Source organism: Quercus robur, chromosome 10 (genome assembly GCF_932294415.1).
Source record: "Quercus robur chromosome 10, dhQueRobu3.1, whole genome shotgun sequence".
Classification (NCBI taxonomy): domain Eukaryota; kingdom Viridiplantae; phylum Streptophyta; class Magnoliopsida; order Fagales; family Fagaceae; genus Quercus; species Quercus robur.
Window position 1 is genome coordinate 11869342 of NC_065543.1, and position 11822 is coordinate 11881163.

General features: G+C 35.1%; 1 protein-coding gene across 1 annotated transcript in view; it reads right to left on the reverse strand.

Annotated features, from left to right (window-relative positions):
- LOC126704430 (eIF-2-alpha kinase GCN2) overlaps positions 1–11145 on the reverse strand; it is a 38007-nt gene extending 26862 nt beyond the window's left edge. The window contains exons 1-10 of the mRNA XM_050403441.1: positions 10646–11145; positions 6868–6936; positions 6720–6779; positions 6527–6632; positions 5846–5950; positions 1671–2084; positions 1127–1258; positions 958–1044; positions 795–881; positions 589–700 (exon numbers count right to left, since the gene is read on the reverse strand). Of these exons, the coding sequence (XP_050259398.1) occupies positions 589–700; positions 795–881; positions 958–1044; positions 1127–1258; positions 1671–2084; positions 5846–5950; positions 6527–6632; positions 6720–6779; positions 6868–6936; positions 10646–10791 (1318 nt within the window). The 5' untranslated portion in view covers positions 10792–11145. The remainder of the gene's footprint in view (positions 1–588; positions 701–794; positions 882–957; positions 1045–1126; positions 1259–1670; positions 2085–5845; positions 5951–6526; positions 6633–6719; positions 6780–6867; positions 6937–10645) is intronic.
- Between the last annotated feature and the right edge of the window lie 677 nt (positions 11146–11822).

The following is an 11822-nucleotide window of genomic DNA, read 5'->3' on the forward strand; positions in this document are numbered from 1 at the left end:
CTTCCTCTCCCACTTTTCGTTCCCTCAACTTGAATTAAATCACTCTTCCTCATTGGTGCATTAATCACTCTCTTTTGCACATGTCCAAACAATACCAGTGTCTCTCCCCCATTTTTTCATCAATGGAACTACCCTATCTTTAATCAAAATTCTTTATTCATATCCTATCTTTCCCTATATTTCCACTTATTCATCTTAACATTTTCATTTCAACTACAATTATTTTATGAGCATGTTTCTCAGTGGCCCAACATTTTAGTGTCATATAGCATGGTTAGTCTTACAACATTCTTGTGAAACTCTCCCTCTCCCTCCCTCTCTCATCCTGATATCCCATACTTCAGAAATCAACTAGGTATCAGAGCAACCAATCAAATCCTAATGCATTAAAACAATCCAGAGGTCATCATCAGATGACTGGGGTTTCTAACATCAGCATCCATAAGGTCTCATAATAAACTTATTAGAGCCTGGTTCAAATTTCTGCATTCAAAAGGGACCAATTGCACCACCTCAAGATGTTATAAAACTACCAAGATAACTAAAAGCAAAGTTATATGAGCCACAAGTACATGGCTTTTCCTTTACCAAGGGATTTTAGCTCCTCAAAGTCATTGAGAAATCGGGATGTTGGGATAGATGTACTTGGCTCTCCAAAATCAGCAGTGGATTTCCAAAATTGAGACAATCGGGATGAAACCTACAGAAATTCAATAAAGCAAATAACAACACAGGTCAGATTTAGAAGCAAAATTTTAGGTGCAAGAAAGAGATTAAAGAAAAGAATGCCCAACCATATGATCTTGGAAAACATTAACAAAGGTTTTGTAAAAATTTGAAGATGGTTTAGAAACTAAGTCCCGGGCCCATTCTGAAAAGATCTGCAAACCAAATTAACAGATATCAGGATCTGTAGACATGGCTTATCAAAATTACATAATGAATTCAGTTACACACCCCTAGGTTGTACAGCTCTGTAGTTATTTGTGGCAAAGCATCAGCCAATGGTCCTCTAGAAGCACAAGCGAGGCGAAGTAGATGAACCTAATGTAAAAGTAAGGAACACTGAGCCAAATTAAGATTAAATTCTACATGTGATCAAAGGATAAGAGAAATGAAAACTTACCATTACTAGATCCCGTTCAACCATTTGAGATTCTTGGTCATGACCCACAGGAGCAGAAGGAAGTGACCCTAAAGTGTCACTTCCAAATTTAACATCATCATCATCTTCAGTTGTTTGCCCCTCAAGAATAAACTGATTTGAAAGATTAAACTATTTAAGTTATGAAACAAAAAATTTCAAACAAGATAGATTTATCTCATGCACCAATAGACCATAAAATTAGAATGACAGTAAATGAAGGAAAAAAAATCTAAAATTCCTTAAATTATTTAGTCAATAGTTCTTTTTTTTCTTTGAGAGGGGGCGCGGGTGGTTGAAATAGCCAATCATTCTTTTTCTCTTTTTCTTTTTCTTTTTTTTTTTAAGCCCCAAGGAAGAAAGTTGTGTAGGTGTAGTCTTTTGGAATGATTGCACTCTAAGGAGTGACCAATTTTGATTAAAGGAAGACAGTTATTACTTACCAGGTCCATACACATCCAAACAAGACAATTTTATAAAATCATTCATCCAATCAGCAAACAAAATTAGGTCCAACAATACTTACGTTATTCTCATCATCAGTAGTACTTCTGACCAACTCCTCCTCTAGAGACCTACTTGAATCAGTAGAAGATACACTCTTATTGCCATCTTCACTCTCATCTTCAAGAGTGTCTAATTTTGCAGTAGGGGAAGGTAATAAACCTTGCTTTGTATCTTGCATTTTCAATGGCTTTGCATTCTTGTCAGGTTGCTTTTCCGGAACCTCATATACAAGTTTTGAGCCCTCGGGTGTATGGGGTTGCACTGAAAAGTTTATCCCACCTTTTTCGTCAATTCCGAAACCCCAAGTCCATGACTCTCCAGAGCCAGCGAACAGATCTATAAAACCATAAACAAAAGGGCCCCTCTTGTTACTTAAAGCAGTAATTTCCTTCTGAAACAATCCACTACTGCCATCCTTGGTCGAGCACACAACCTTCCATAAGAAAAGAATAAATCAGAAAATATCAGGCAATATACAAGCAGAAGTGTAAACAAAAACATCAATATTAACATAACTAATTAGAAAATAAATCTGAATGCTACAAGCCTCATATAATCTAAGATAAACAAGTAATAAGCATTTGCACAGACACACATGATTGTGCGTGTATGTCTGCTTTGGTTTCTGAATGATAGGCTTGAGAGGGAAACCACCCCACCTCCCCACTTTAAAAAAAAGAGAACAAATATGTTGAGAAATTCTGTGGAAAAAAGAATGTGAGAATTTTAACATTCAGACTTTCAAAATTTAGTAACTCACGCATCAAAAAAATTTAAACCTCTTGAAAAAGAAATAAATTAAATTTAAAATATTCCATCAGATGACCGCAAAGAAATTTTCCACCTGGGAAATGAGAGTTGCTGCATCCTTCTATAATAAAAGTAAGAATAAATGACATGAAAATAATACATTTTTTTAAAGTAATGACATAAAATTATGTGGGTAAATTGGAATGTACTCAGAACCCCTGCAGAAATTGTACCTGTTTTACCAAACAAACATCTAGGTTCCAACCCAAAAGAAAAAGAACTAAAATATTGGATTTAGTAGGTCACAAAGTCCCATGTGTCTTTACTTTTTTTTTGCTAGGCAGACCATATTGTTATACTTTAATTGTCCTTCATGCCAAGCTTCCACACCCCTTCAAGTGGGGCAATCTCAGTAGCCCTCAAGGTAGCTTATAATTTTATCTTCATGGACATCTTGGAACTTATTACCACCACCAATGGAACAATTTATATCAACTACTATAAGCAACACAACTGCAATCCAACACTAGAATAGCCTATTCTAAGAAGCATAGACACAGACATGAACACGACACAGGACACAATGACGTGCAATACTCAAAAAATGAGGACATTATATGGCAGGAACACAACAATTATATATTTTTTTAACATATTTTAGGTTTTAGAAATATCAAATAAGTAACATACACCAAAATCATTGAAAATATATCTAAATTTTTTTTTAAAAAAAAACAAACTATAAAATACATTTATAAGGATAAAACAATATTACTAAATTATTAAACTAACAACTTTTACATCTATTACTGTTTAAGTAACATTGTTAATCTTCAGACCCCCAAAAAAAGACAATTTGAGAAAAAGCTAAAAGAGATTTTTGACTTATTGTGTAGTCAGGTAATGGCCTTATGGGGTAGCGACTAGTGAGACGCCAAGAGCACAGACATAGATCAAGAGCAACGTCGTACCTAACAGAGAATCATTGCTGATTCAGGACAAGCATTGATGACCCAAGTCTAGACAAGCATTGACGACCCAAGTCTAGAGCCTCTAAGATGCAGATCAACTAGATTGGCAAGACAGATGAGAAAACTCTGGAGTTCTAGAGTGAGAAAGAGAGAGATTGATCTAAAATAACTTGCACTAAAGCTTGATTAACGTTTCAGATTGTGATAGGTTGTAAAAAAGTCTAGCATTTTTCCTTCTTCTTTTTTCAATTTGTTTACCTCCGTGTTGAGACTGTCTTGAGACCATGCCCAAGCCATGCATGAAATTAAATAAATAAAAACTTTCTAACACACAAGCATTTGCAGGCTAGCATAATTTTGGAAGAGAATATCGTTAGTTAGCAAGGTTTTGAAATCATTTAGGAAACAAGTATCTCGAGTCTATGAAATTCGAGTTTGGTGACAAACTCGAGCCTCAAAAACTCGGTTTCTAGTGTTGAGGTGGAGTAATTTATCCACGTGGAACTCGAGTTTCTCAGACTCCAGTTCTATAGAAGTATCTGAAGAACGAAGATGAAGATGAAACAATCTAAAGAACCGAAGAACTAGATCCAAAGAAAGAAGAAGAACAATCTGGAAAACGCAGATCCAAAGACACAATTTGGAAAACACAATCTCGAAAACGCGTGAAGATGAAGACAATCTGAAGAACCGAAGAACCAGATCTGAAGGAAGAAGAAGAACAATCTGGAAAACGCAGATCCGAAGAAGAAAAAAAGAGATTTGGAAAACGCAGAACGATCTGAAAAACAGAGGGCAGATCTGAAGGAGCAGAACGACGATCTGAAAAACAGAGGAGGAAGAATCTGCTGAAGCAAATGAGAAAGAAGAAGTGCAGAGGAGGAACTCAAGTATTATAAACTCGAGTTCTACGTGGATTCCACGTGGATAATTTTTGTTTGCCAGCTCAGGAACTCAAGCATTTAAGACTTGAGTTCTATCATGAAACTCGAGTCTTAAAAACTCAAGATGCTATTTTTTCGCATTGTTTTGCAAACATCACCACTAACGAAATTGTTAAAAATTTAAGGCCAAATGGAAAAAAAATTCACCATCACTGTCTAGCCAATTGTAGCATGAATTTTTTTTTTTTGTTGATAATTCAATAATTATAATGGGGAAGGGGGGATTTGGTCCCTGAACATCTCCATTGGAAACAACATGAGGTGCTAGTGAGATACAATGCTCTTGGCCAATTTTAGCTTGAAACTGAGGACCACGCGGCTGAAGGTGCTACCCTATTATATGGGGCACAACTCAACAGTTTTAATGTTGAGTGCGACACAATGTAGCATCAAAAGTTCTTTTTTTTTGGGGGATTAAAGATAGTCATCAAACATCCCAGCATACAAGTTGTATACAAAGAAGGCCAAGCTCAAGCAAAAAAGCAGAACCGTGGCCTGGTGACACTGCCATCCAATCAAAAAAGTTGTGTAAAAGGATCAGCTTCAAATCCACAGAACATCAGCTGCATCTCCCATAATACCCCAAAGGAAATCTCTCTACAATTTCTAATTGTGCCTAGCAATGCCAGAAGAAATAGGGAATAGGGGCAAGAAAAAAGCATGCAACTAGAAAGAGTGTTCTTAAATAGAGTAAGCCTATCCCCCTTAGACAAGTAAATCTCCTTAGCAATGCAGAGACTCCACATCAGAGGATGTTAGCCAAATCTCTAACCTCTGAAACTGATTCCACAGGAACTAATTCTTACTTATCCATATTTATCTTTAACCCCGAAACGGCCTCAAAACACAGCAGAACACATTTCAAGTGAAGGAGCTGAGTGGCATCATTACCACAAAAGATCAAGGTGTCATTTTCAAAGAAAAGGCGAGATCATCAGTGGGCCACTGCCCACTAGTATTGCTTGCCACATTAAAACCCTCAAGGTACTGTCCCTCCACTGCCCCGTCCAAAAGCTTACTAAAAGCCTCCATTACCACAAAAAATAATAATGATAATGGCAATAAATGATTACCTCGAGCTACTGAAAAAACCACTTGGACTCTCATTAACCGAGATCAAAACTGCACTGTGGAAATGCAAAAATAGATCCAATCATTTTGTGTATTTGATCTGGTAGTTGATCGTGGTATCAAATCATGTAGTCCTAAGTTCAAACTTGTATCCACTTTACCTCCCACTTACTAAGGGGAAGTCTAGCCCACACATGAGAGAAAAATGTTAGAATAATGGTTAATGATTACATTCACCATTTCAGTGTTTCCTAATAGCTTAAATCTTTGGAACAATTTGTAGCTTATCAAATAACATCAACGATGTGTTAAAAAAATTACAATAACCAACAATACTAATGTTTTATAAAAAAATTAATGTGCAATGACATAAGCACTAACTATGATTTTTTTTTATAAGTAATGAAAATATTATTAAACTATTAAAGTACTAACTATGATAGAATTGCAAAGCTTACAGATTCATGTGATTGAGCCACTGGTACAATTTCAGATAGGAACTCTTGAGCAGCCTCCACCAAATTGAAAACCATTACACGTCCATCTCGGGCATTAGAATTTGCCTAAGAGAAAACAATATTCGCAATAAAAGAAACCTTGTTTTATAAATGACCACAATTCAAGCACTCATACAAGATTTCTGCTGAGCCCAACCTCCAAATCTTTGTTTGTGGAGAAGGAAATGCTATTTGGTCCAAACATAGAGAACCACAATAAAAGACAACATGTCACTCCATACAAAATAAGATATCAAAAACAGGACCAGTTCTATTATTAATGACGACAACAACAACAATACCTACCTGCCATACTTATCAAAAAATTTATAATAAAAAAATAACTTCCTGCCATACATGTGCATAACATAAAATAGTGATCTCAGTGAATTTCTGGTTTCATTTTATGATTCAGGAGCAATCATATGGCCGCTAATGCAGTGCAGCAGGTCATAAAACACAGCCTAAAAAGTGTATGCACATAGACCTCCATAAATCAGGATCATGTGTCCAATAGTTGAATTATGAAACTGAGAAGAACTTGGCTTAAAAAAGAAACATAAATATTGGATTGCTAATTATTTCCACTACAACAGAACTCTTGATAGAGCATAAGAAAGCAGGAATAAAGTGAACAACTACCTGATCACGAAGGAGAGATAAAAGCTTATCGGCATCAGTCTTCGACATACCATTCTCTGGAGTTATCTGCAACTTAGGACACTTGTAAGGATAACCTGGTAAGCACCTATAAACAAGGGACAAGAAAAGATACATGACAAGGAATATAGTTAGATAAAGAATTCAAAACAAAACTGTGTATGACCTTACTAACCTAACTAAAAGAAGAGCAGAAACATTTAGATCCTCATAACCCATATCCTTTGAGTAAGGCCTGTTCAAGTTTCAAGAAAAAAAAAACTCAACCAAAGAAACATTATAACTCATTATCAAGTTTGATGTAACAACAGAGAGGTACAAACCTCAGCTTAATAATTATTTGAGGAGGTGACCCAGAAGTAACTTTGCAGTCGTCTTGAAATATTGCACACCTAAAAAGCATAGTAAGATAGCAAAAAGTGTGATGAGATATAGAAGTAAACATGATGAACAGTTCCATTGGATCTCATGAATATTTCCCACAGACCACACTGGTGTTCGGAAAAATCTTTGGGTTTCTGTTTGTTTCAGCTCCGAAAATATTTTTCATACTTTTTTCCTATGTTTGGTAAGACCGAAAATTTCTAGTCAACAAAGACTTTTTCATGGTTAACAAAAAAGTACACCAAAATAACAGAAAATGGTTTGAACTGTTTAAAAGTGCGCCATTTTCTGGACCAAACTTATGCTCCCGTTCCCCCCCCCCCCCCCCCAACCCTCCCCCAAAACCACCGCCTCCCTTTCCCCTCCCAACTCCTGCCACCATCAACACAACTATCAATACTTACTACTTTTTTGTGGATTTCTAGTTAGTTTTAACATAGAGATTTTAAAAAAAACCAAATACTAGAAAATTATTTTCAGGGTCTTGAAAAGATGATAAAAAACAATTAATTTCCCTGAAATATTTTATTCAGAAAATATTTTCACAAAAAAGAATGATTTTTTTCAAAACAATAGATCCTCAATCAATTTCATACTTCTAAATGCAAATATGGTACCTTTAAACTAATTCTAAAATCTCTAGAATAAGAAAATTCAAGCAGCAACTAAAAGTATACAGTATACTCCCCCCCTTTAGAAAATCCAAATTGTTAGAGGAACATCATTTAATGCACTATTTTCAAATAAAAATGTATGACATTCCAAAACTATCCTCTTTAATTTGAAATCTAGTGAAAGAGGGATATTGACTTTTTAAATAAAGCACAAAGTAAGTAATGAAAATCATCAATATTGTATTCATTGACTTTCCAAAGTGGACTATATTTTGGGACATCCCAACAATATGGAACGAAGGCAGTATTACATTATATTGGGAAAAACCATTAATAAAATGGCTTACACGTGTTTGTAAAGGTGTCACCAAAATGGGATCAATACTCTTTAAAATGCAATTTTAAGATCTTTTTCTTTTTCTTTTTTATAAGAAAAAAACTTTATTGAAAAAAGACAAGGTCATGCCAAAAGGGCACGAAGCAGCCAAGAAAGTACAAAGAAAACTCAAAGCTATGTACAAGAAAGAAGGGATTCGATAAACATTGGCAGGGAGTTACTAGATGTGCATCCCCAAGCCTAAGATCAATCAAATAAAGTGACTACGAACAAGGCTATCTGAAGAGTGCTCCCCAACCAATTCCTCGACCCAATCAGAAGATCAAGCTCTCTCCGTGGTAAAACCCAGGCAACCCCAAATGATCTAAAAACAAAAGTCCACAACTAATACACCCCCCAAAATGAATCAAAAGATGATCCACTGATTCCCCATTACACCAACACATAACATTATGATCCTTTTAACATGATCAATGCAAAATGCAATACTAGTGATAGCTTTTGGGCATGCATCTATTAAGAAAACAACAATACAAGTCCTGTATGATCTGATTTGAAGTCATATTAGTCTTAAATAACACAATCCAAGTGTTAGCAGCCACTAGTAAAGAATTCTCCTTCACATCCCAATTAAAAGCAAGAAATTACAGAGAGAAAAAATTCCTAGAACCAGCATGCCTGGAAAACAGATAGAAGGGACCTTAAATGACAGCAGCTCTAGCCCAAATTACATCAATGAGCACCACCCCCCCCCCCCCCCTCCTCTTCCCCAAGAAAAAAAAAAGGGAAAATTACAGGTATGCTGAACCCATTATAATGCATGAAATCTCCATCAAGAACGTGCTAAAACTACACTAAGAAATACCAAAAATTTTCCTATTCTGCTTCAAAGCTGGCTCAATTGGCAGAAAATATAGCATTCTTCCAGTGCACTTAACTTTAATTCCTTAGGGTAAGGACAAGAAGAAAAAAAAACATTACTTCAGGGCCAGTTAATATTGAAAGATGAGAAAATTTTAGTTCATTTTGACTCTAAATCAAAAGACCATGCACCCATTCCCCAGACAGAAGAAAAGGATGGAACTCCGGAGACACTAAATGGAGGGGCAAGTCATTGTTATAGTTATGTATATTTTGTCAGAACATTCACTACAGGAATACTAAACAAAAGAAAGAGAAGTTGAGGCAGCATTGAAAGAAGAAAAATGTTTTGTTAATCTGTCCTACGTCAAAGTAAAACACCCATGTCAACATCCCATATTGCATAGACACGACATCTTTACCCTAAAGTGTAATATAAGTAAAGGCAACATTTCAAGCTTATCTACATCTTTATGTCCAAAGATTAGCCAAGACAAGTCTTACATACTCATGGCACTCGTAAATACCTCAGTCCATGCAATACCAACTGAACCAAACCATTCTCATCAAAATCATATTGCTAGTTTTTTTTTTTTTTTTTTCCTTCTAGAAATAGATACATGCTAGCACTTTAGACATCCTTGGCAGATGGTACGTCTGTATAATGAAATATGTACTTCTGATTACTTCAAAGATGTCTTGACTAGAATGAAATCATCACATTTTTTTACATGAAGTTGCTTTCATAAAAAGAGAATCCCATGATGTTCATCCAAAGCATTTCCCTAAGTCTAGGGAAAACACATCATAATCAATAGAACAGTTAGACACTTATACGACAGGCCAATTGTTTCACCTGCCAAACTGACCTCACTTGATATGGCAACTATTCACAGAGGGTTGACACTAAGTTGAGAGAAAATCACCATAATCTGAAACATTTGTACCTCATTCAACAAACCAATCCAAAATGGTTTGGAAAGGATCACTTAATTTGCTCCTGGTTCTAATTTCAGTTAAAGCATTTTGATACATGAAGCCATCACAAATCGTTGGGATAGGGCTCATTGGATTTGCTTCTCATTCTAATTTCAGCTGTCCCATGATGGTATCATGTAAGCGACTATGGCATGGTTTTAAGGATGATAAATTACGAATTGTCCCAAAAGCACAAATGGGTTTGAACTAAGAACCACCAGCTTTGATATCATGATTAGTGGAGGGGAGTAGAGTAGAGTTGGTTGATAATAGGCTAAGTTTGGCTTTTGGGCCAACTCTACTCCCCCTCCCTCCCCCTCAATCCAAACGAACCATAAGTTGTTAGGAAATGGTGAATTTAATTATTTAACCATTATTCTAAAAATGGGTAATATAAAACGAGGCAACTCAAGACACTAAAACCATGTTAAGACTAAAATACAAACAGAAACTCTCAAAAAGTAAACAAGTCATACTGACTATAAATAATCTAGTTCATAATCAAACCATAACATTTCATAATTAAAGTAGTATAATTCAAACGAACGCATATTATACTAGAATTTGAATTCAATTTGCAACACTTCAACAAAGTTGTGACAACCCAAGGGTAAAACAAAGTATTGATTTTTGGTTTCTATTCTCAATATACTTTGACCAAGGTTCCTAATCTACAAATTCACTTCACAGCCAAGTCTGCAATCAGAATTTATTATATTTTCCATTCTTTCATCCAAATCTCAACCAATTTCCAAAACATATCAAATTTATTCAACCAAATAACATAACTGACATTCCCGCTTAAATTCAAACACCCAACGAGGCATCCTCATCCAAAATTATCATACTGCTATTAATATGAACCATGAGTAACAAAAACACCAATCAAGAAAAATCACTTGGAGACCAAGAAATTGAATAACTTACAAAGCAGTGATCTCCTCATTGAGAAGTTCATTATCATCACCACCAACATGAGACGCCTGGTCTTTCAATGTAGTCCTTCCTTTGCTCCTCCTCCCACTCCCTCCTCCTCCACCCTTCTTCTTCTTCTTCTTTGAACTATGCCCCATTCTCACAAACCCACCACTCCAAAAAAAAAAAAAAATTAATAATAAAAAACCGAATCCTTTAGTTCTTTCTTCAAAAACCCACCAACCCAATTCAAGATTTCACCTAAAACCCAGAACCCACATCTGATTTTAGTCACAGAGTTCAATGGCTTAATGTGAATTCAAGGGCAATGACAACTTGACAAGAGCAAAAAATGGTTACCAGGGACATTTATAGAAATAGATGGGTCTTGAAATTTGATAAAAACCCACACATAGATATAGTATTAAATAAAAAGATTGCGTGAAAGATTTTATTTTTTTGATGGAATAATTTTTTTTTTTTTTTTTGGAACAAATTTATTAGAGGACGAAGTGAAGTCAGCAGATTGGAGGCGCTGAGCGTGGATTTTGAACAGAATGATTCTTTATTATATATAGTGATCCACTAGGACCACTACACTACAAAGTACCAGCATACTGGTTTAAAGGTTTCTTGTACAAGGTGGCCCATTGATTTTTAGCAGCCCGTTATTGTTTTTTCTTGTGTTTTTGTTTTTTTTGTTTTTGTTTTTGGGTTCTTTAAATAATATCGACACAATTTACTCCCTTCCTCCATATTCGGGATAAAAAAAGAAAGAATAAAGAGTTAAATGAAAAATGAATAATTTCAGTGTAAATTTACACCGTTAGAGCACTCACATAGGTGGGTGTATAATTACATAAATTTGACTAAAAATAATTCACATTAATAAATGTATAATTGTGTAAATTTATAAGTTTGCTAAAGTAATTGTGTTAATTTACACAGGCTGTGTTTGGTTCTATGTAAAATATTTTCCAAGTGTAAAATATTTTCAAGTGTTTGATGGCATTTTAAAAAAATACTTTGAAAAATATTTTTTTGTGTTTGGTTGTATTCTTAAAAATACTATAGAAAACACATTTTCTACTTGATGCTCACATTTTCTCAGCTTCTAAACAAATATATAATATCATTTCTCAATAGATAAACACAAAGAAACAAACCAAACAAAAAAACTCATCAAATC